The following is a 21,462-nucleotide window of genomic DNA, read 5'->3' as shown; positions in this document are numbered from 1 at the left end:
ATAACTCTTATTTTTATTGTTTCTAAAAGGGTGTTGGTGCCAGAAGAAAAGAATGATTGATGGGAAGCAGACACCGAGCTATAGACACTCATCCTTTTGCTTCAGATACTGATACCTCAGTGCGCCTGAGCAACGCTTATGAGCCGTGAGCATCTAGGATCACCCAGGGTTATTGGATGTACAATAGGAGAGCCATCACTTTGCTAGATCATTATCTGCTGCTGGACATCTTTTACAAAAACCAAACTAGACCCAAGTCTAATAGATATGTTCTAAGACAATGAAAAAGCTGCAAGTTGTTGCTAATGCCTAATGCACAAGTATGCTAGGTTTCCACCAAAGTCCTCAATATACCTGAACACGCGCAATATCCGAATCCTTCACTTTTAGTTTTGGAATCTACTTTGAAGTCTCATCCTCTTTTTTCTGTTTGTTTTTTGTTAAATATACAAACCTACCTACCTATAGACGTACATGTATATGTAAAATAGAGACCACAGATAATCAAACCCGGCTTTTGTTACCACGAAGATTGCCAAGAATTTAGAGATGTATTTGTCAAGATTCCTGTCAATTCATGCCCTTTGGGTTACAGTGTCCTCGGTGATGCAGCCCTACCCTTTGGTGTGGGGACATTATGATGTGTGTAAGACTCAGATTTACACAGAAGAAGGGAAAGTTTGGGATTATATGGCCTGTCAGCCGGAATCCACAGACATGACAAAATATCTGAAAGTGAAACTGGATCCTCCGGACATTACCTGTGGAGACCCTCCTGAGACATTCTGTGCAATGGTGAGACAACCTTTTTGAATAGAATATTTCATGTTAAGTGCGGGCATGTTGTATATGCATACAAATGTGTTAAGTGTAAAGCCTCAACTCAGGTAATGAGCTGAATCTGCAAGTGGCAGATTTGTGCTAAACAGGCTAGCTTCATTCTCAGTGGAGGCCTGCACCACCTGGAATTACAGTTTGCACAGTTTGCACTGGAACTTACCTTCCTGCAAACCAAAGGTTTCACTGAGACAAGTGCACTGAATATAAATTATAAAAAAAAAGTCCACTGAAGTTTAAATTTCAGATTGGAGATTGGGAATATGATTAGGCTATATGTGATATCATAAGGATAAAACCCATTGGTAAACAAACTTTAAAAACACAAAGGTTTCTTCACATACATATTTAAATTAAGGCTAGTCCCATGTTCCATAATTCAAGGCTAGAGTAGATGTCCTGGTTTTCCTCATCAGGAAACTGCTATGGTTTGGAAATCCTTGGTTAGGAGACCAGTGAGAAGGGAAGCAGAAGAGGAGACAGGGGCTAAAGCCTCATGAGAAGCTTTTCCAGAAGAGTCTTATTTGTCAACTTATGCAGCCTCTTGTTTACAAGGGTTGTGGTTTTCCATAGAAAAGTTTGGAATATGGAAAACATGTTTATTGAAAAAGTAATGGTATGGAGCGTACAAATTCAAATACTCTCCTTTTGATAAGCAAAGTTAGATAATTTGTTGTTTTCATAGTATATATAAGTCTTTTTCTGAGTGGTAAAGTAAATGGGATATGAAAAGGTAATATAGGAGTGACAAATTGAATCTTCACTAGAGATGTTGCTGAAAATATACCCATAAGGTATTAGTAAAGAGTTTGGTGATTGAAATGATGTAAATCAATGTGCTAAAGAATTCAGACAGTGTGTTCATTTGGTTTATGTTGTTGCTTTTTTTTGTTATAGGCGGTCTTTATTTGATACAGGAACTGTTGTGGTCCCATTTTTCACCACGTAACAGATGTAATCGTATGGCAGATTTTGCTAGTATCCTTACCTGACTTTATTATCTTGAACCTGGCCTGGCATTTTCAGGATAGTAAAACTATTAATCAAAGTAGCATCTGTTCACAGTCCCTTGTGAGTTAAATTAGCATAAGATCATCTTAGACCTAGCACTGTAGAAAAGGTTTTGTAACAGGAAACAGTTTTGAGCACTAAACAGTGCTTTCACCTAAAAGCTAAGGGCTTGCCATTTTTCAGAAGTGCCTTTGGGGACTGGTTTGAATTATAGTCTAAACCTGATTTTGCGGAGAGTGAGAAAAAGAGCTTGGCTATTAGGTGTCACTATGACTAAAGTGCTCTGAAAGACTAAATATTTCAAAGAGAGGACCGTCTCTCTGGGTAGCAGGTATGTGCTTTGCAAAGAAGTTGCCTTTTAGAAATCAGAGACTTCCAGAAGAGGAGTTTATTCAAACACATTAGGAAAACTATAATAAATCTGCAAAAGAGCAGGGACATTTTTTGGCTTTATGTAAGATCTTTAATAATCTCTCATAAAAGGTCATATTTAAGATCTCATTGCAAATCTGGGGTGAAATTGCTGTTCAGGTGACAGGTTTGGCCCAGAACTCCTTAGCAGAGGATGAGTTCTGGGCCAAATCTTCGTATTATTAAGAACACTCTAACTCTATATATTGGTTTGCATGCACTTGTAGCGATATGCCTCTTCTGGAATTGTTTAATAATTTACAGATCTAAGTAAAATAGCAAAGATCCTTTTTCACAGTGCTGTTTGTACTTGCATAGGCCCTGTATGATGTGTTCAACATGTGATTTGAATGTGCAGCTTCCCTGGTGTCAGCCTCTGGCAAGAGAATGCTTGCTCAGCACTGCTCCTGTCGGTCGTGTTGAAGGGTTTACTTGGTGTCTTTAGCATGCCTCTTTCTCCCATCTTGAGTGGGAGAGGGTGCGTTATAGAACTTCTCACGCCTGACTTTTACAGTGACATGGTCTAAGGTCCTTAAACAAGCCAATTCCTACCAGTTTACTGGCTAAGTGATGTTAGAGACCAAAAGAGAAAAAAGTAAAATCGATATCCCTTAGCTTTCTCAAGTGCAGTAATATGTGTACTTTACATGTTTATGTGAAACTCCACAGGACAGTGTTTTAAAAGGCTACATCTTACTGCGATACAGATATTCAGAAGTCTTGGTGGGTTTAAGTTTGTCATTGGACAGAATTGTTTTCCATGGGAGAGTGTGAGGTTTGTGAGATGTTACCTATCAGTGCTTAATTTGGACTCCTTAATATACATATGATTGGCATAACAGGTTTAATAAGCTATACTTTAAATACATAGTTTGAGACTATTTGTATGCATATTATATACCAAGTCAAAGATAGTGACCTAATATAGCAGCACTTCCTCTCTGCAGTTTTGTATTTTCCATAAAACTCTTTAGTGTAAGTTTTCCTGACACAGGCTGTAAAGCTGTTTCAGGATGCTGTCATATCAGACCTGTTTAGGTGCTCCTTAGCCCGAGGTCTAATGGGAATCCATAAAGTCATTTGTGTTATGACTTTCACATTCTCCCCTCCTTGACACACGCATCCATACCTGCTCCCTCAGAGTCGTTACGGCCTATTACATCAGGGCAGCTGCCACATAAGCACAATCACTGCTTAGCCCTGATATGTAAATGTTTGCTGCAAAATGGTTTCAGTAATCACCTGCTCAGCTAGTGACACCCTTATTAGCTGTGACTACAGCAGTTCTGAGCACCGAGGGGACATTTGGTCAGAGAAATACCCTATAATTCCCATAGCCAATTTATCTAATATAAAGTTGAAGTTTATTGGCAATGCATTGAGGGTTTGTATTGCTGCTTTTTGCATTGCCTCCATCATTATATGCCAGTGACCATCCATGAATGCTACATTTACTTTAGAGTGAAATTTTAGGGAAAAAGGACCACATGATTCCATTTAACAGTAGATCTCTGTTTATTAACCTGGATAACCTACTTAATAACTCTTTAATATCTAGTGATTTTAAATTTTTGTATAGTAATAGTACCAGCATTTTAAACATTAGTTTTATGGGAGATTCTACCATTTCTACTTATGATAGTGAAATAGGGGAATAGAAACAGATATAGATATACACATATACATATATATGCATGAATTTTGTATATTGAGGCCATACATTTTCTTTTTAATTTAATCTGATATATTCCTTGTAAGTTGTCGATGGCTAAAAGAACTCTGTTTTTGTTAAGGGTGAAGAATCTGAAGGGTAGAAGAGGGTTAAGCATTTTTTTTTAGGCTGACATAACATGTTAGTATAGATCATGTCCTTCCTTCAGCCACGTAAACGCTTCAGGTAGCACAGCTTTGTCAGAAAACACAGATCATCTAGTGACCACAATTTGTTTCAATTTGCATAAAGAGCACATAGGATGATCTGAACCTGTGTGTAAAGCTGAAGTGACAACACAAAGTTATGACTTGTTCTTTGTGTTTAGACAAACTTAGCTGTCATATCTCCACGCAACACCCCAGTGGCTTAAAAATGGCAAAATTATCTGCAATTATCTCCAGCCTGCAGCTCATTTTCTGGATACGTTAAACAGAAGCTTTCAAAAGAAGCCTACAGACGGAAGAAGTCATGGGCGTTTGTACAATTCATGGCACAGAAGTGCTGATGTCGGTAGAAATGTGAGCCCTGGAGTGCACCTATGGATTTCAGAGCCAATCAAATCTAAATTAGGAAACAAAGATTATTAAAAAGTCTTCTGTGCATGTAATTTTGACATAATATTCTGAGGTGGACATTCAGTGCTTCCCTTGGAGACCTTTGGCATCATTAATGCAGCACGCCTTTAATTACATGTAGATTCATATTACTAAAAAATGGAGAAAATAAAGTACTCTGAGGTGTAGTTAACAATACCCTAGTTATGTTTACTGAAATAATTTAAAGAAAGGGTATAATTTTTCTAAATAAAATGTCAGAATTTGAAATGAAAATGGATTTTCGTTAGGAAATTTACTCATGTGTGCCTGTGCTCTTGTTAGGCATTTATTCAAGCACCATAGCAGGTCTATTAATGATCATTCCATATTGTGCTATTTCCAGATAGACTCCTATTAAGAAAAACATTTTTAATTACCGTAAGCATTGTGGATAGAGCATATTTCATTACGTTCAAATGGAATTTACAAAAGTTGTACAAAGCCTGCATGTTTTATAATTTTAGAGGAACCCAGTGGGATGAATGAGTGGTGACACATAGTCTCAGGGCTATCTATAACTTACATTTCTGATTTGGCATCGGCTCAGGTTGCAACCTGGTGGCTATCAGGTGGCTTTTGAGAAGTTAATTTGATAAATTTAGTTACGTTTTCAATGACAAGGCATTAATATCAATTTTCCAAAACCTGGAAATGATATTGATTTACATAATAGTCCAATAATCCTGCACTCTGTTCACGTGAAACATAATTTAATAAATGAATGAAGTTTTAATAACAGTGACATCTTTCATTTGAATTGATTTATCCCTTAATTATGCCAGAATGGAATTTTAAAAAATCTTCAGTTCCTTCATTATTAACACTTCATTGTTATTTAGTTCATTATTTAGACTTACTTCTTAGAAAAGTTTAATTTACGTTTGCAGTGAATTAAGTTCCACAGAGATCAGTCTTTCTCATATGTCACTATATCAAGTATTCCCTTGTTAAGGAGCCAACAGTAGCTAAAGTACTAAAGTACTTTAAAGTACTCTACCTGGTTTTTAAATCTGAGTGTTTACAACCTTATTTCCCATTACTTCCCATCAGGACCCAATGGCATTTCCAAGGGATTTAAGACTAGCAGTCTCATTGGAAGGGGACTACTGGATTTGGGTTGAGGCTGCATTGGCATAGCATGCATGGTTTATGCAGGAGGCCTTGAGAGGGAGCTGATAAATATTATGGTGGGGCTAACCAAACTTAAAACCACCTCATGTCATTCATTGTTCCCAGACAGTGTTCTCTACGTGCACGAGTACCCTTGTCTCTGTTGAGCTAATGCACAAATATTACTATAGACTACTGTATGCAATGTGAAGTGAACAGAACATATAGCACGTGCAAACCCTGGTGGTGGTGGTGAGAATCAAAGTCAAATAACATATGGTCCCTGCCCCCAAAGGAAGTAAAAAAGAGTCCTAAACAAAATTAATACGAAGTGTTGTGTAGCCAGAGGATGGGGACGGGGACGTAGAGGTAAGCCCAGCACTCATAGTTTAAAGGTGAAACATTATTTTGCTGCATATTAAAGAGCCACTTGGAAAATATTGTCTGGTAGCCAAGTGCCTGATGTTAAACTGTGTTTGAAGAAGACAAGAAAAAGGCTGGGTGCAGCAGATCGACCCACAGCATTTAAATGATAGCCTAGGGGCCTGGTTAATGGTAGATTTGACACCTTATATCTGGCAAGATGGAAGAGGAGCAAAAATTCGTAGAACCTGATGAGTTAGACCTGTATATATATATGTATTTCTCAACTTAGGAGATGCTGAAGTATGCTGCATAAGATAAGCATGGCTCATATACCTGGTGCTCCAACTTCACACAAAGTTTAGGAGCATCCTTTTACTGAATGCACAAATACAAGATTTTAAAGGTGAAACATGAGACCTCAATATAATTACTGCCTTGTAGTGGACTACTTTGAATTACCTCCTTCAGTTCCCGAAGAGGTAGCCTTGTCTGCTGTAGAGGAATATCACTTGAAAATATAAGAACTAATGTCCTGAAAAACCCATAGTCTCTCTGGATTGTTTTGGGGTCTCTCAGGCATATTCTGTCAACTTTTGGTGGTGGTGGTGGGGTTTGTTCTGCTTAGCTCTGGAACTGTGCGTGGGTCTTAGTCTGGCATCTTGATCCTTTGACGTTAATGACTAGTGTCATCACACAAGAAGTCCCTCATCTCATGTTTTTCTCTACCAGGAGAAGCAGAAGACATTCCTCTTGCTTGGAATAGTCTCCACTTATCCCAATTCCACCCATCCTTCAAGGTCTGTGTCAAGTTAGTTTCTCTGTATACTTCCTGCCAGTTTCAGCTCTTATCATTCTCTTGACCTTTTAACTATGTGATTAAAATATATGCCTGTCTATCTACTCTACTATACTGTACCATTTAGCACTTCATTACATCTTATTGATTTATGTACCCACATACACATATGTTTCATGTGTTTACCTTATCCTGACTCTTGGTCTGGATCACTGCCCTTTAAGTGAGATAATATGTGAGACAGCCTCCTGTACTCTCTGATGCAGAGTAGGAGCTCAACAGAAACTATGTATTATATTGCGTTTCTACCTTACAGCATTTATCATATTTCTAGGCAACAAATAAATAATAACATGTTTTTAACTGATTAATTGATCAGTTGATTGAATATAGTATTTGATTTTCTGGAATGTTTTCTATTTCTTGAGGACTTTTATCATATATCTGGTTTTTCCCTCTGTAAATTAAGAGACAACTAGAAAAATTTAGCTAATCCATTTGGGCAGCTTATAATGATGTTCTCAAAGGAGAGGTGGGAGAGAAAAATCTACTCTGAGTTTCAACACTGACAGTATGTATGAAGGATTCTTTTTTCCATTTCTAATTGAATCTTTTAAAAAATAGTTTTCCAAGTAAAAAATTTGGAAAAGATGAAAAACCTAACACTCAACATTGAAATCATTTTGCCATATTTCTTAAAAGTCTCTCTCCCTAAATATTGGGCTGGCCAAAAAGTTTGTTCTTTTTGGCCAACCCAATATAATATACATTTCGTTTTACAAAATTGGAATCATAGAATCATCAGATATAATTTTTCATCTTTTTTCATTTACTACTATAGCTTTATCATTTAGTTAGATCATTTATATGTGCTTAGAGAGTATGATTTGATAGCTATAAATATCCTATTATATGGATATATAATATTTTATTTAATTATGCTCCTACCTTGATGACTTGATGTTATTTTCATTTCATTTTTTTTCTATTGGTTATAATGCTTTGATGAACATGTATCAGTATAGTTTTCTTTATTAAACCTACCCTTCTTCTCCCATATTCCAAACCTCCCATATTAAATGCATATGTTTTTAGGATGGTGAGCTCATCATATTGACTTTAGTTGAGGCTAAAGAGTTAGGCTGTATTCTTTTGCTCTCAAGGGTAGAATCCTACTGAATGGAAGGGGCATTCTCTGTGTGAATCTTGGGGAAAGAGGTGTTGGACTTAAACCAAGATGTAGGACTTAGGCAGGCCCCCTCTCAGTGGGCCTTGTTCTCTTTTGTCTGGACTTGAGAGAGCTTCTGGAGGTAGAAGGAAGACAGCTTCTGCCACACGGTAGAGAGCAAAGTCAGGAGACCTCTTTGGGAGCAACAAGCTGAAAATGAGCAAATTACACCATGTAGACTATACCTGTGGCTTTAAAACTTGCTTTAAGTTGATCCACAGTGAGAAATACATTTTATATTGGAACACAGTAAACACACACTTATCCACACACACACAACCAAAACGAAAGCTTTGAAGAACAGTCCTTACCTTTTTATATGTGATATGCCCTCTGATATTTTTTTTCCTTTATATTTCTTTTTCTTCTTTAACAAATAATTGAAAATTACATATTGATGGTTGTGTACAAATTATAAGTAGCAGTGTTTTTGAACCTTGCATAAATGGAAAAATAGTGTACACATTATTATATAGCTTCTTTCTTTTAAATTTAACATTATATTTTTGAGATATACTGCTTTGTAGTATTCTACCCTATGGATATTTCTTTAATCAATCTTCTATTTAGAGACATTTAGGTTGTTTGTTTCTTATACTTTAAGGCTCTTAACTGGTGTCAAACTGTCCATCAGAAAGATAGTTTATCTATACTTCCTCAGTATTTTATGAAATGCCCTAGTAGCTAGATCCTCATCAATACTGGGCATTATATTCTTTTTTAAAAAATTGATTGATTGATTGATTGCCACATTGGGTCCTCGTTGCTGTACGTGGGCTTTCTCTAGTTGCGGTGAGCCAGGGCTACTCTTTGTTGCGGTGCACGGGCTTCTCATTGCAGTGGCTTCTCTTGTTGTGGCTCACGGGCTCTAGAGCGCAGGCTCAGTAGTTGTGGCACGCGGGCCACAGCACGTGGGATCTTCCCAAACCAGGGCTTGAAACCTTGTCCCCTGCATTGGCAGGCAGATTCTTAACCTCTGCGCCACCAGGGAAGCCCCTGGACATTATATTCTTAAATTTTCTTCTGATATAGGGCCTTAGCAGATAAATTATATAGTTTACCAAAAACGAAATTGATGAAATTATCCTTATTCCCACCACCTTTTCTGCTAAGATAATAATTTTTAAAATTTGGCATTGATATACAAACATATTGGAAGGGGAAAATGACATTTCATTTTTAAAGATGTGTTTATTTGCTTATTGAAAAGATTGAGTTTTTAAATATGTTTCTTGGCCATTTAAACTTTCTTATTCTTAATTGTAGTAGTTTTACTCCTTTGTACTTTTTGCCCCTTTTTAAACTTTTCTATTGAAGCCAACAGTTAAGTTAAAAGATACATATTTGGGCCTTTTAAACAGACATTATTGTTTGTCAGTTGATCAAGTTCAAAAATGAGTATCCTTTCTTCCAGAAGAATAGGACTTGTTTCAAAGACTTTTCCACACCCTTCATTTTGTGGAAATTTTACGTAATCTTGCCCTGGGTTTTGGTGGCATGGGGGCCATCATCTCAGGGCTAGGAAATATTCATCTGAGTGCCCCCTCAAGTCTTTTGTTTCTAATATAAAAACTTTGAGAAGTTGTCATTTACCCTCAGTAAAGCATTCCTTTTCCCTTAGAATCCGTCTTTTTGGAGACAGTTGCATACTGAAACATATTCCTTGTATAAAGTGGCTGGTGTGAAATCTGCTTTGGTTTTAATTCACAAGACCCATGGGCAGACTAGCTTTTCATGTGCTTTTTTAGATTTCAGAATTTTCTTCCTTACAAAAGGGGGAAAGAATGAAAGTTGTTTCACACAGCATCATACTGGAAAAGAACTTACTGAGATTGGCAGGTTGTAAGTTTCTTCTCATCTTTCTGGGAATAGATAGATTCTCATAGTATCAGTTCCATGAAAATTAGAAACGTGACCTGAGGAAGAAACCAAAATTGGTTTTCAATTTTTGACCTACTTTGGAGCTGACTTCTAAAATATTAAATGAAGAATTGAGCTGGATGCTGTTTTAGCACAAAGAAATAGCCCTTTTGTTCCAGAGGGTTGATGTCCTTTGAGAGGTCTGGCAGCTGACATTATCATCGTCATGTCTGAACAATGCTTTTTCACCATTACATATAACTTTCTGTTTGTTTTCTGTTGCTCTCTTTCCTTCTTGGAAATGATAAAATGAAGATATCAAATATACTTCCAAGCAACCCTCTCTCAAGGGAGAGGAGAATCCAATATATGTGGTCAGTACAAATTGCAGAAGAAGATGTGTGCATGACAAAGAAAATGAGCTGGTGGCCACTCTGAGGTTGGTTGTGATGCCTGGACCATGCCACATGGATTTTGATTTCAAAATTTAGAAAAACTAATCTTACATGTGGTGTGAGGAAGCATTGTCACTAATGTGTCTACTGTCTGGCTCAGGATAATGTTGTATTTAGACATCACCGGGGTCACTTTAACAGTGCCTAGCACAGTGTAAAGCACATAGTATTGCGTAATGCACACTTGTTGAATTGAACTTGTCGAATATTTTTACAAATAATGTTATTTATTGAGAACTTGGTGTCATGCACTGTACTAAACACTTGGCCTTTGTTAGTTCATGTAATCCTCAATCTTATCATTATCCTTATTTAATGGGTGAAGTAATTAAGGCAGGAGGTTAAGTAACTTTTCCAACTAAGTAGTGGGAATCGGATAAATCCAGGGAATCTGACATGCATGTCCTACTTTTAAACTATACTATAAGTTACTCTCTAATTTTATTTGTAGTCTGTGGAATAAAACCATCACAAAAACCTTTTTAAAATCACATTTATTATTTGGATTATGAGCTACAATACTATGATTTTGTTATCTAAAAAGCTTTTATCTAAGATAACCTCAGAAAATTGGATTCTGTAAACAGAGTGTATGGAATGTTGGAAATGCACGTTATGTGATGAGTGTCTTCATTTAGGGATAAGAGAACCAATCAACTGTGTTTGTTTCCATTTCTGCTTTCATTTCCATTAACGTGTTCATATAAATGGAAGTAAGCTGTTAAAAATCATAAGAGAGCAGAGTACATATTCACCAGCAGAGTATTCACCATCTAAAACCAGAATAATAAGTCAGCAACTGTTGGCTAGTTAACAAAATCATATTCTTGTGGGTGAAGTGTTGAGAAAAGTAGTTAGCGTGATACTTTTGATTTTTTTTTTTTTACACTATCAATAACAACTGTTATCATATAGCCAACTGCCTCCATGCTGTCTCTACTTGGATGTCTAGTAGGCATTTTAAACTTCACATGTTTATTATAGAACTCTTGATTTCTTCTTCCCAAATCTATTCTGACTCTGGTCTTTCCCATATCTATAAATGGCAGCTTATATTTATCTAGTTGCTCAAGACGAAAAATCTAGGAATCCTCCTTAACTCCTTTTTGTCTCTCACCACACATATCAACCAATTCTGTTAGCTAAACCTTCAAAATATATCCCAAATCAGACCACTTTTCATTGTCTCCCCTGCTAACTACCAGCTATATCTCTAGGTTGCACTCCTGCAGTATCTCCTAACTGGTCTCCTTGCTTCCCACGTTTGCCCTATTATCAAATTCACATATGTTTTATAATATTATAATATAAAACTTTATAATGTGTGAATATTATAATGTAAATATATATAGACAGTGTAATTATATTGTGTAAATATACATACATAAAATTTTAAGAATCTGTCAGATCTTTTCCTTGTTTAATTTCCTCTCATATTTTTTGTGTCCCACTGAGAATTAAATCTAAACCATTACCACTTCCTGAAAGCTCCTGTGTAATCTGGTCCCTGAATACCTCTCTGATCTCTGCTCTGATCACTCCTACCTTGCTCAGTCCTCTCTACCTGCCTTCTTGATGTTCCTCATTAAACATAGTTTATTCTTGTCTTGTTTGGACCCATGTTCTCAATATCTTCCCAGAGCTCATTACTGCCTTTTTTTAGGTCTCTGATTAAAAACCTTTCTCATATGACCACCTTATCTAAAATCACATCTCCTCCACACCCTTTATCCATTTATCCTGAGCCTGCTTAGTTTTTCTTCACTGAATTTATTACGGGGTTGATGTTCAAACTAATTAACAACTGGGGCAGCACCAACACTGACCAATCAGAAGAGATGTCAATGGTTACACTTTACTGGGTACCTTCTGACTGAATATCAGTTATAACTGCCTGATATTTATTATGTTATATACTACTCCTTTATTTATATCTCTTTTCTCCTCCCCAATACAAGCACCAAAGAGCAGGAACGTTGTCTTGTACCTTCCTATAGTAGGGGTCAATAAATATTTGTTGAACGAATAAATGAAGTACTAAAATCAGATATGTCAATTTGATCATGATATTCATATCAAAGATTATTGCTGTAATACATACATGGTCTTTGGGATATATAGGCTGCTTTGGAGGTCCTTGATCTTGAAGGTATCACAAAAAATTTTTTCAGTTTCTTAAAAAATATTTAAAGTACATAAACAATATAACAAATACATGTACAACTACCACTTAAAATTAACGGTGGTAGCATATTGTTTTTGTTAAGCTTTAAAAAAAAGAAACATTACTGACCAAGTTGAAATCATCTTTGTCTCCATGGCCTGACCCATTCCTTGCCTCCCTCTCCCAGAGGGAACCAGTGTCATAAATTTGCTATATTTCCTTCTGGTCTATCTTTTAATATTTTTTATACCAAGCTTGTATGTTCATAAACAAGATATAATTATGATTTGGGGCTTTTTAAATATTACCATCCTGAAAAATCTATTCTGTAACTTGCTTTTTTATTTAACAATATTTTTGTAAATTATCCATTTGATCTGTATGATCTTGTTCATCCATATAAAAAATATATATTCCATTGTATAAATACATTCTTCATTAGTGGTAATTTAGGAAGTTCTTTTTTTTTTAGTTTTACAAGCCACTCAACAGTAAAACAATTTTTGTACCCACATCTTGATGCATATGAACAAGAGTTTTGTTTTTCGCAAGATATACACCCAGTAGCCAATCTGTTGGTTTATAAAGTATGGCATTTTCATCAAATATAGTTGCACCCTTTACATTCCTACCAGCAGATTATAAGGATTCTCCTCTCTAAGTTTTGTTTTATCTTGTTTACTGATATGCTTCCTCTTATTGTGTATTGAAAAAAGTTTAAGGGCTTCCCTGGTAGCGCAGTAGTTGAGAGTCCACCTGCTGATGCAGGGGACACGGGTTCGTGCCCCGGTCCGGGAAGATCCCACATGCCTCAGAGTGGCTGGGCCCGTGAGCCATGGCTGCTGGGCCTGCGCGTCCGGAGCCTGTGCTCCGCAACGGGAGAGGCCACAACAGTGAGAGAGGCCCGCTTACCGCAAAAAAAAAAAAAAAAAAAAAGTTTAAGAAATCATGTTTCTCTTATTGCCTTAGACATCAGTTCGATTTCATGATCTATTGTCGCCACCATAATTCACTCAGGATTTTTAATAGAACTCTGTGTACCATGACTCTTAATCTCTTATCTTTAAAAAAATTATTTAATGGTAAATCACTTGGATATTGTATGAGCATCACTAATAAATATTCATAATTATGGATCAATAGGAAGAAACATAAAATTTACAGAAATAAATATTGAGCCAAACTATAAGCTAACTTCTTTGACTAGATTTTTATACAGAAGGCAACAAATTTTAAGAGTGGCATCTTCCACCTAAATTGAAAGGTATACTCTGATCTGTACAACTTATACAAAAATCACAGTTTAAAAAATTATTTTTAGTATTTAGCTGTATGTAATTTTTTTCCCCAAAATCACTGTCTTCATTACTGGACTGTAACAATAGCCTTATAGTGCTTTTAAACTGGACATCCTTGCTTACTTTGCAGATGATATATAAATATTGCCTCATCCATCACCGGAGTGGCTTGTTTCCTAGATGAAAAACTGAGGGTGATGTGTAACAGTAATAAATTTGGACAGCAAGGGAAGGGTTCCATTTCCAATTAAAACCACAGCCAGGAAGTTTCCATTTAGGCTGACAGTGTAGGTAGATCAGTACACATTTTGTTCATTTGCTTGTTTGTTTGTTGAGAATTGGGATTGTTTTAGGAGTAACAACAGTAAAGGAGTAGCTTCATACTACTAAGAAAAGGCCAGTTGCCCTTTCTAGATAGGAGGTTTCCAGGATCATTGGGTCTTGGGAATTTTTTAATTACTTAAAATTAATTAATTAGTTAATTAATTTTTGTGGAAGTGTAGTTGATGTACAATATTATGTTAGTTTCAGGTGCAGGGGTCTTGGACATTTAGAACCAGGTATTCTGAAGTGGAGTTCTGTAACTTCGGAAAGTGCATGCCGTTAGAGATATTTTATTTGGAGTCAAACAGTTCTCAAGGTTCAAGTTCCAGCTTAAGTTATTTCACTTCTTTGTTCTGAGCAACAGTAGGATAAAGATGTACTTAACACAGTGCCTGGCACGTAGGAAGCGCCCAATAAATGTTAATCATCTTTATCATTTCCATTCGTAAAAAGTTGAAGTCATTCTGATTCTCATTTCCTGCTTTGAGGGGATCTTCTGAATATTTTCCCTTTAGTTTCCCTTTTTGTGAATTGCCTGGCTTTTCCTAACGTTACTAATGGCATCTAATAACTAACTGTGAGGTTCTGGCTCCAAGCCAGGTATTTAAAGTCAAAATAATTTCACAACTGTAGTTTTGAAGTAAATGAAATGTATTCTAAATAACACAGTATTAAAATAATTATTCATGGTTGCAATGGCATTTACACTGAGATTATAATGGATCGATGTTTTAACAACTGCACTAGACATGCCTAGCAGCAGCTTAGTAACTCCTTATAAAAACGAAAAAAATGGGGGGCTCCCCTGGTGGCGTGGTGGTTGAGAGTTTGCCTGCCAATGCAGGGGACACGGGTTCGAGCCCTGGTCTGGGAAGATCCCACAAGCTGCAGAGCAACGAGTAGCCCCCGGCTCGCTGCAACTATAGAAAGCCAGCGCGCAGCAATGAAGACCCAAAGCAGCCAAAAATAAATGCATAAATAAATTAATTAAAAAAAAAGTTAAAATAAATAACTGTGAGAAGATAAATAAAACTTATTTTATTAATAAAATATTGGAATGGGCTCAATGTGTTGGCTGTCATGGAGGCCTAGAAGTGAAAGAGAGAAATTTTAGTATGGGAAATGGAAATGCCGGGTCCTAAATCAACTTTTCTGACTGCTGTATCATCCATGTTATCCCCTTCCTCAAAAGCATCCAGTGTATCTCCATCACAGTCCTGATCAACAAGACAAAACATTGTTCATTGCAGCATTATTTATAGTAGCCAAGATGGAATCTGTCTTTGTTATCACAAGACTAGAAATCTAACCCCTAACCCCTTTTCCTCATTGAAACTATTTTTAAAGGCAATTCGACAGCAAGATTTCTTAGACATGCAACTGCCCAGTTATAGTAGGTAGTTGTCCTTACCAATACATTTAACACTTCATTTTGTAATTATTGGTTACTTGTCTCCCTCCACACTGGATTGGAAGCTCGTTGAAGACAGGGAGGGAAGGAATCTTGTTCTCCCTTATATCCCCAGCAATTAGTTTAATGCCTGATACACAGTGGGCCCTTAATATATAGCGGTGGAATGAAGAGTTCTTCTAGCAGTCTGCTTTCCTACGTTTCTGCTCTCTCCACTTTTACTTTTTTGTTACTGTCCCTCAGTAATCTTTTCTGCCACTTCAATTCTTGTTTTCACTGTCTTTGCCATTATGATATCTAAGTAACCTCGTGCATAATCTGGCAGAAGGTGACCCTGCGGATATCTTGTGGGAGTATTTAGTTCTTTAACATAGTGTTCTCTCCAGTTAGTTAGTTCAATACTAACTAACTAGTGTTAGTTCAATACTAACTAGTTAGTTCAATACTAACTAGTTAGTTCAATACTAACTAACTAGTGTTAGTTAGTTCAATACTAACTAACTAGTGTTAATGGAATTCCTTGCTCTGCAGTGCCCTGTGTGGGGCATAATGGGAGATAACATTGATAGGCTAGCTTTTGCCTTCAAGCAGCCTTATAAAGTAAACAGCTATTTACAAAGAAGAAGAAAATAAATGCCATGCTAGAGCTGTATATAAAGAGCTATGGGAACACAGAGGGGTAGCTTCATAAAGGAGATGGTCTTTGAGCTGAGCTTTGAGGGAAGAGGAAACTGGTCTGATATGGAAGAAGAAAGAGAAGGACATTCCAACTTAAGGAAACAAGCAAAGCCTTGTCTTTAGCTTTCCTTTTAAACTAATTTCCTTTTGTGGCTCTATCTCAACAGTAATAAATGTTATGATTGTGCCATCCATGAATAAATCTGTTCAGCTGTCCTTATGTTTCCCAATACATGATACTGTAATGTTTTTTATACTTGGCATAATCTCCTACTCTCTAATCTATCAATCATTAAACACAATCATGTAGGTAAAGGTACTTTATAAAAGACAAAGTATAAAATAGGGGAAAGTGCTATACAAAGGTGCTGTAGTTCTTATTACATATTTATTTGCAAGCTCAGTGGTCACAAATCTTAGGTACTTAACAGAGCACATAGGGATTCAATTCAATGCATATTTATTGAAGCCTAACCAAGTAATTTTGAACAGAAAGATCACAATGAACATAGAATTCAAATACAAGCAACTTAACCTGGCCTATGTCCATAGCTCAGATATTCAGAGTGTCTTCCATAATCCTAGCCCAAACCTCAGTTTCCTTCTCCCAAAATACTGATTTGAGACTATATGACATTTTCACTGGCACACTGGATTATTGGTTTTACCACTGATTTCCATTAAAAAACATTTATAAAACTGCTTGAATGCCCTTTTATTTTATTTGCTCTGCAGTGTTCCAGAACAGATCTTCATAACTCCATGAGCCTGCCTACTACCATCCTTAGAGTGGCATGAATTTATGCATGATCACCAAGAACTTTATTCTAAAGAGTCTATCCATAAATGGCAGAACATCAATATTGCATTTTCCCACTTTATTAAATAGGTAGGATGTATAGTATAAATTATATATAATTAATTATGATCAATGTTAAAATTCCTAAGGAGTCTAGTTCAAATCCCAGCTTTATTATACTAATAATTCATATTTGTATAAAAATAACTTAAAAATGGTTTCATACATCTTGAGTCACGTTAGTAATAATGTATAGGTGAAGAACCCCATTTTACAAATGGGGAAGCTGAGATTTTAAAAAGGTTAAATGGCTTGCTCTCAGTCACAATAATAAGTGGTAGATGTTGGATTATCACACGTTTATAAGGCTTCTTCTTTCTTTATTTTCTTTAATGGAAATCCACAATCATCATAGAAAATCATAGATTAGGTTCTCATTTCCATTTTAGAGTAATGTCAAGGACAAAAGCACCTCAGCACTAGATTGTATTGTAATATAATCCTGTTGTTGTTGTTTTTTATTATTATGGGCAGTTTAAAATCTTTCTCTCTGTAGAAAGTTGCAATATCTTTAACTTGACACGTGGTTCTGTCTATACCTGTTCATGAGCATCTCTGCTCCCTTAAGGAAAATACAAGTGGAACGCCTTTGAGGTAATGTTTACCAAGGTCAACAAAATAAGCCCAGTAGTAAATCTGTTTTAAAATAATCCTCTTTTGAATTGCATCCTGGTGGAACATAAGAACAAGCACATTGTGTACTTTTTTTCATATCTGTAGCAGTTTCTTTGATCTCTCTCCTATTTGGCTCAATCCTCCAAAGTTGGGACAGGTCTGTCAGTCTCTTGACCATGGAGGGGCAACTCATAGAAACCACCTAGCAACAAAATCTCCAGAAATACCTTGAAATCACTGGCTATTTTGTGTGTGTGTGTGTGTGTGTGTTTGTGTGTGTGTGATCTCATGACATTCTAAATAATTGATCAAATTGGTCACTGTTTTCATATGTGCACCATGTTCTTGACAGACTGAAATTTCCCAAAGCCATCACAAAGTCCTCCTTATGCAGGCTAGCCTTCTTTTCCAACCAAACCTGTACCCACAGATTTGGGTACATATAGTGAAAATAAAACTATCCATTTCAGACAGTTTAATCTACACATGTATTATTTGAGTCTATAGTCTGTGTATCAAACTGGTCTCTTGAGTATATAGATTTTATAAAGAGTGGTGAGAGTATCTTGGAGCTTTGTGATACACAGTGCACACTGTCCTTTTGATAATGAAAGTCTATGAGGTGTGCATTTCTATAAGATCTTGGCCACCTGGGAGAAGCAAGCTTGTACTTGAGCAGGGATTCAAGGAAATTTAGATGGAGACTTACTAGTTCTGATAGGACTAGCCGTTGGCCAAGCTCCGAGTTAGCAACATTCCATTTACTGCCAACTCTTTGCCTTGTCCTTATACCTCTCCTTACGGGTAGCATTCTCTCGGTGCATCAGGAGGGAGTAGGGGACCTCTAATGGCAAAGGCCTTAATAGGAGTAATTTATGCTGTTACTCCTTCTAGAAATGTCTGTATTATTAATAGGATCTCACAAAGAAGTGAATGGCTATCTAATAATGCAGTTTGAAATGGTGAGGTATGTATTTTAGGGCAAGGAGTACCTTCTGCTTTTTCTTCTCTCTAATACAACAGCCAGGACACCTTGCACCAGCATGCTGTATCAGAATTCAACCAGAGAAGCAGAACTTGTAGGAGATACGTATTAAGAAATGCATTGCAGCAAGGAATTGGCTTATGCAATTATTGGTCTAGGCAAGTTCAAAATCATAAGGCAGTCTGTCAGGAAGGGCATGTAAGAACTCTCAGGCATGTTCTGAAGCTGCTGTCCAGAGACAGAATTTCTTCTTCAGGGAAACCTTGGCTTTGCTCTTAAGGCCTTTCAACTGATTGAATCTGCCCCACCCAGATTATCTAGGATAATCTCTTACTTAAAGTCAACTCATTATGGACTTTAATTACATCTATAAAATACCTTCACAGCAACTCCTAGATTAGTGTTTGAGTAGTTGGTGGCCATTGCCTAATGAGTTGACACATCATCACATTGACTCTTCAGAAATACTAAAAAAAACATTTTCAGAGTACTTAACTATTTAGGTTTCTTATATAAATATATACTTTAAGACCTAAAGGAAGTGAAATTGAAAGGATATTAGAACCTAAGGAAGATAAATAAATTATTTCTTAACCATAATTCAAAAAGAGTCATGTACCACAATGTTCATTGAAGCTCTGTTTACAATAGCCAGGACATGGAAGCAACCTAAGTGTCCATCGACAGATAAATGGGTAAAGAAGATGTGGCACATATATACAATGGACTATTACTCAGCCATAAAAAGAAATGAAATTGAGTTATTTGTAGTGAGGTGGATGGACCTAGAGTCTGTCATACAGAGTGAAGTAAGTCAGAAAGAGAAAAACAAATACCATATGCTAACACGTATATATGGAATCTAAGAAAAAAAAAAAAGGTTCTGAAGAACCTAGGGGCAAGAGAGGAATAAAGATGCAGACGTAGAGAATAGACTTGAGGACACGGGGAGGGTGAAGGGTAAGCTGGGCCGAAGTAAGAGAGTGGCATGGACATATATATACTACCAAACGTAAAAATAGATAGCTAGTGGGAAGCACCCACATAGCACAGGGAGATCAGCTCCGTGCTTTGTGACCACCTAGAGGGGTGAGATGGGGTGGCGGGGGAGATGCAAGAGGGAGGAGATATGGGGATATATGTATATGTATGGCTGATTTACTTTGTTATAAAGCAGAAACTAACACACCATTGTAGAGCAATTATACTCCAATAAAAATATTAAAAAAATTATTTTTTTCTTGGGCCATGTCTATGTCATGCTTCAAAATTCTAATGTGTGACAAATTTCGGTACCCAGGCAATATTTATCTTTATGATCATCTTGTGGATGATGATTTAATAGGGTAATTATAATTAGCAGTCATAATGAATGACAAATCAACTAATTATAAGCAAAAATTATTGTTACTGCTGATACTGGTAAAAAAGCAATTATTTAAATGGCAGGTATGGTATTATTAAGGTTAATAACCAGATACAAAACTAAACATAATTATTGATGCTGATCATCAAAACAAGTTGGAAATGAATTAACTGGATATATCATTTGGTATCATTTGTGTTTTATTTTAAAAGCAGCTATTATAGGTCAGGTTTAGAAAACACATTATAATTGATCAAGTTACCATTGCTGACCCCCAAATCAAATTTAGGTAATGATTTTTCACATTAGAGGGTATATTTAGGCTCCCAATTCTCTTTTCTCTTCTTGGAACTCTTCAGTAAGAATAGGATATTAATAATGGAGCCATTATTACTTGTAGCACCATACAAATATTTAGTGTCCCAACCCATAATTTAATAAGACAAAATTTAATAGTGTTGAAATCTAGCCCTTAGTTTGTGGTAAAATGAGATTCACTGGTCTTATTTTCTCAGTTCCAAACCAGATACCTTTTTCAGCATGACATTTTCTGTATTTCAAATCAATAGCACCCTCTGTGCTCTCTTTAATATTGAAAAGTATTAATGACTGAGTTATTGATGTTTAAAAATGCTCAGTAAAATTTTAAAGTTTTTTTTTCTTTTTTTAATTGTGTATATGTTTAGCTATAAGACTTCTAATTTTCTCTATCCATTCTGTACCAGTTCTGAGTTTTGTACTTATATTCCTTCCATCTTCCAGCAAACAGCTTTTCTCCTCTCCTTGGCATTTTACCCTCTTCTCAAAGCCATTGGCAGGAGGCACTGAAAGGAGATTGAAGACTTGAGATTAAGATTTTTCCTCCCTCCAGGTGTCTGGCTGCCTCAAAGACACTGGGCTCTTTTTGGTCTCAGTAGCTTGCACTGGTCTGCCTCTGTGTGTCCCAGCATTGGCTCAGAGGCTTCCTGGCTGTCTTGTGCCAAGCCCCCATGGGGCTCTGTGACTGCTGTTATCCTAGCATTAGTCACTAAACACCTGCTGCATTTACCGTTCTAAATTCCATTTCCCCATGCCTCATAAACATAACTGCCCATCTATCCTCTGAAAACACACAGCATTATTTATTTGCTTTAGTTGCTGTGTGCTATTCAGATAACTCTGACTATAAGACAAGCATCTTGCTCCTTGCTTGTTTAATCCTCAAACAACTGTATGAGGTAGGTTTTACTGTCCTTGTTTTACACTTGAGCACACTGAGACTCAGTGATGTCAAATAACTTTGCCTATCCTGACAAAGCTAATGAAGGACTGAGGTGGGATCCATCCCTAATTCCAAAACCTGTACTCTACCAAGGGAAATTTTGGAGACCCTATGATC

General features: G+C 36.6%; 1 protein-coding gene across 2 annotated transcripts in view; it reads left to right on the top strand.

Annotated features, from left to right (window-relative positions):
* Nucleotides 1–549: 549 nt before the first annotated feature.
* Nucleotides 550–21,462, top strand: part of NTNG1 (netrin G1) — a gene marked incomplete at both ends in the record, with an annotated part of 326,635 nt that continues 305,722 nt past the window's right edge. For both annotated transcript variants that reach the window (XM_082833524.1, XM_082833523.1), the window contains one exon: nucleotides 550–795. In XM_082833524.1, the coding sequence (XP_082689650.1) occupies nucleotides 550–795 (246 nt within the window). The remainder of the gene's footprint in view (nucleotides 796–21,462) is intronic.

The sequence above is a fragment of the Leucopleurus acutus genome (genome assembly GCF_964270905.1).
Source record: "Leucopleurus acutus genome assembly, chromosome: 2".
Classification (NCBI taxonomy): Eukaryota; Metazoa; Chordata; class Mammalia; order Artiodactyla; family Delphinidae; genus Leucopleurus; species Leucopleurus acutus.
Note: the sequence above shows the minus strand (reverse complement) of the source record. Positions and strands in the feature narration are given on the sequence as shown.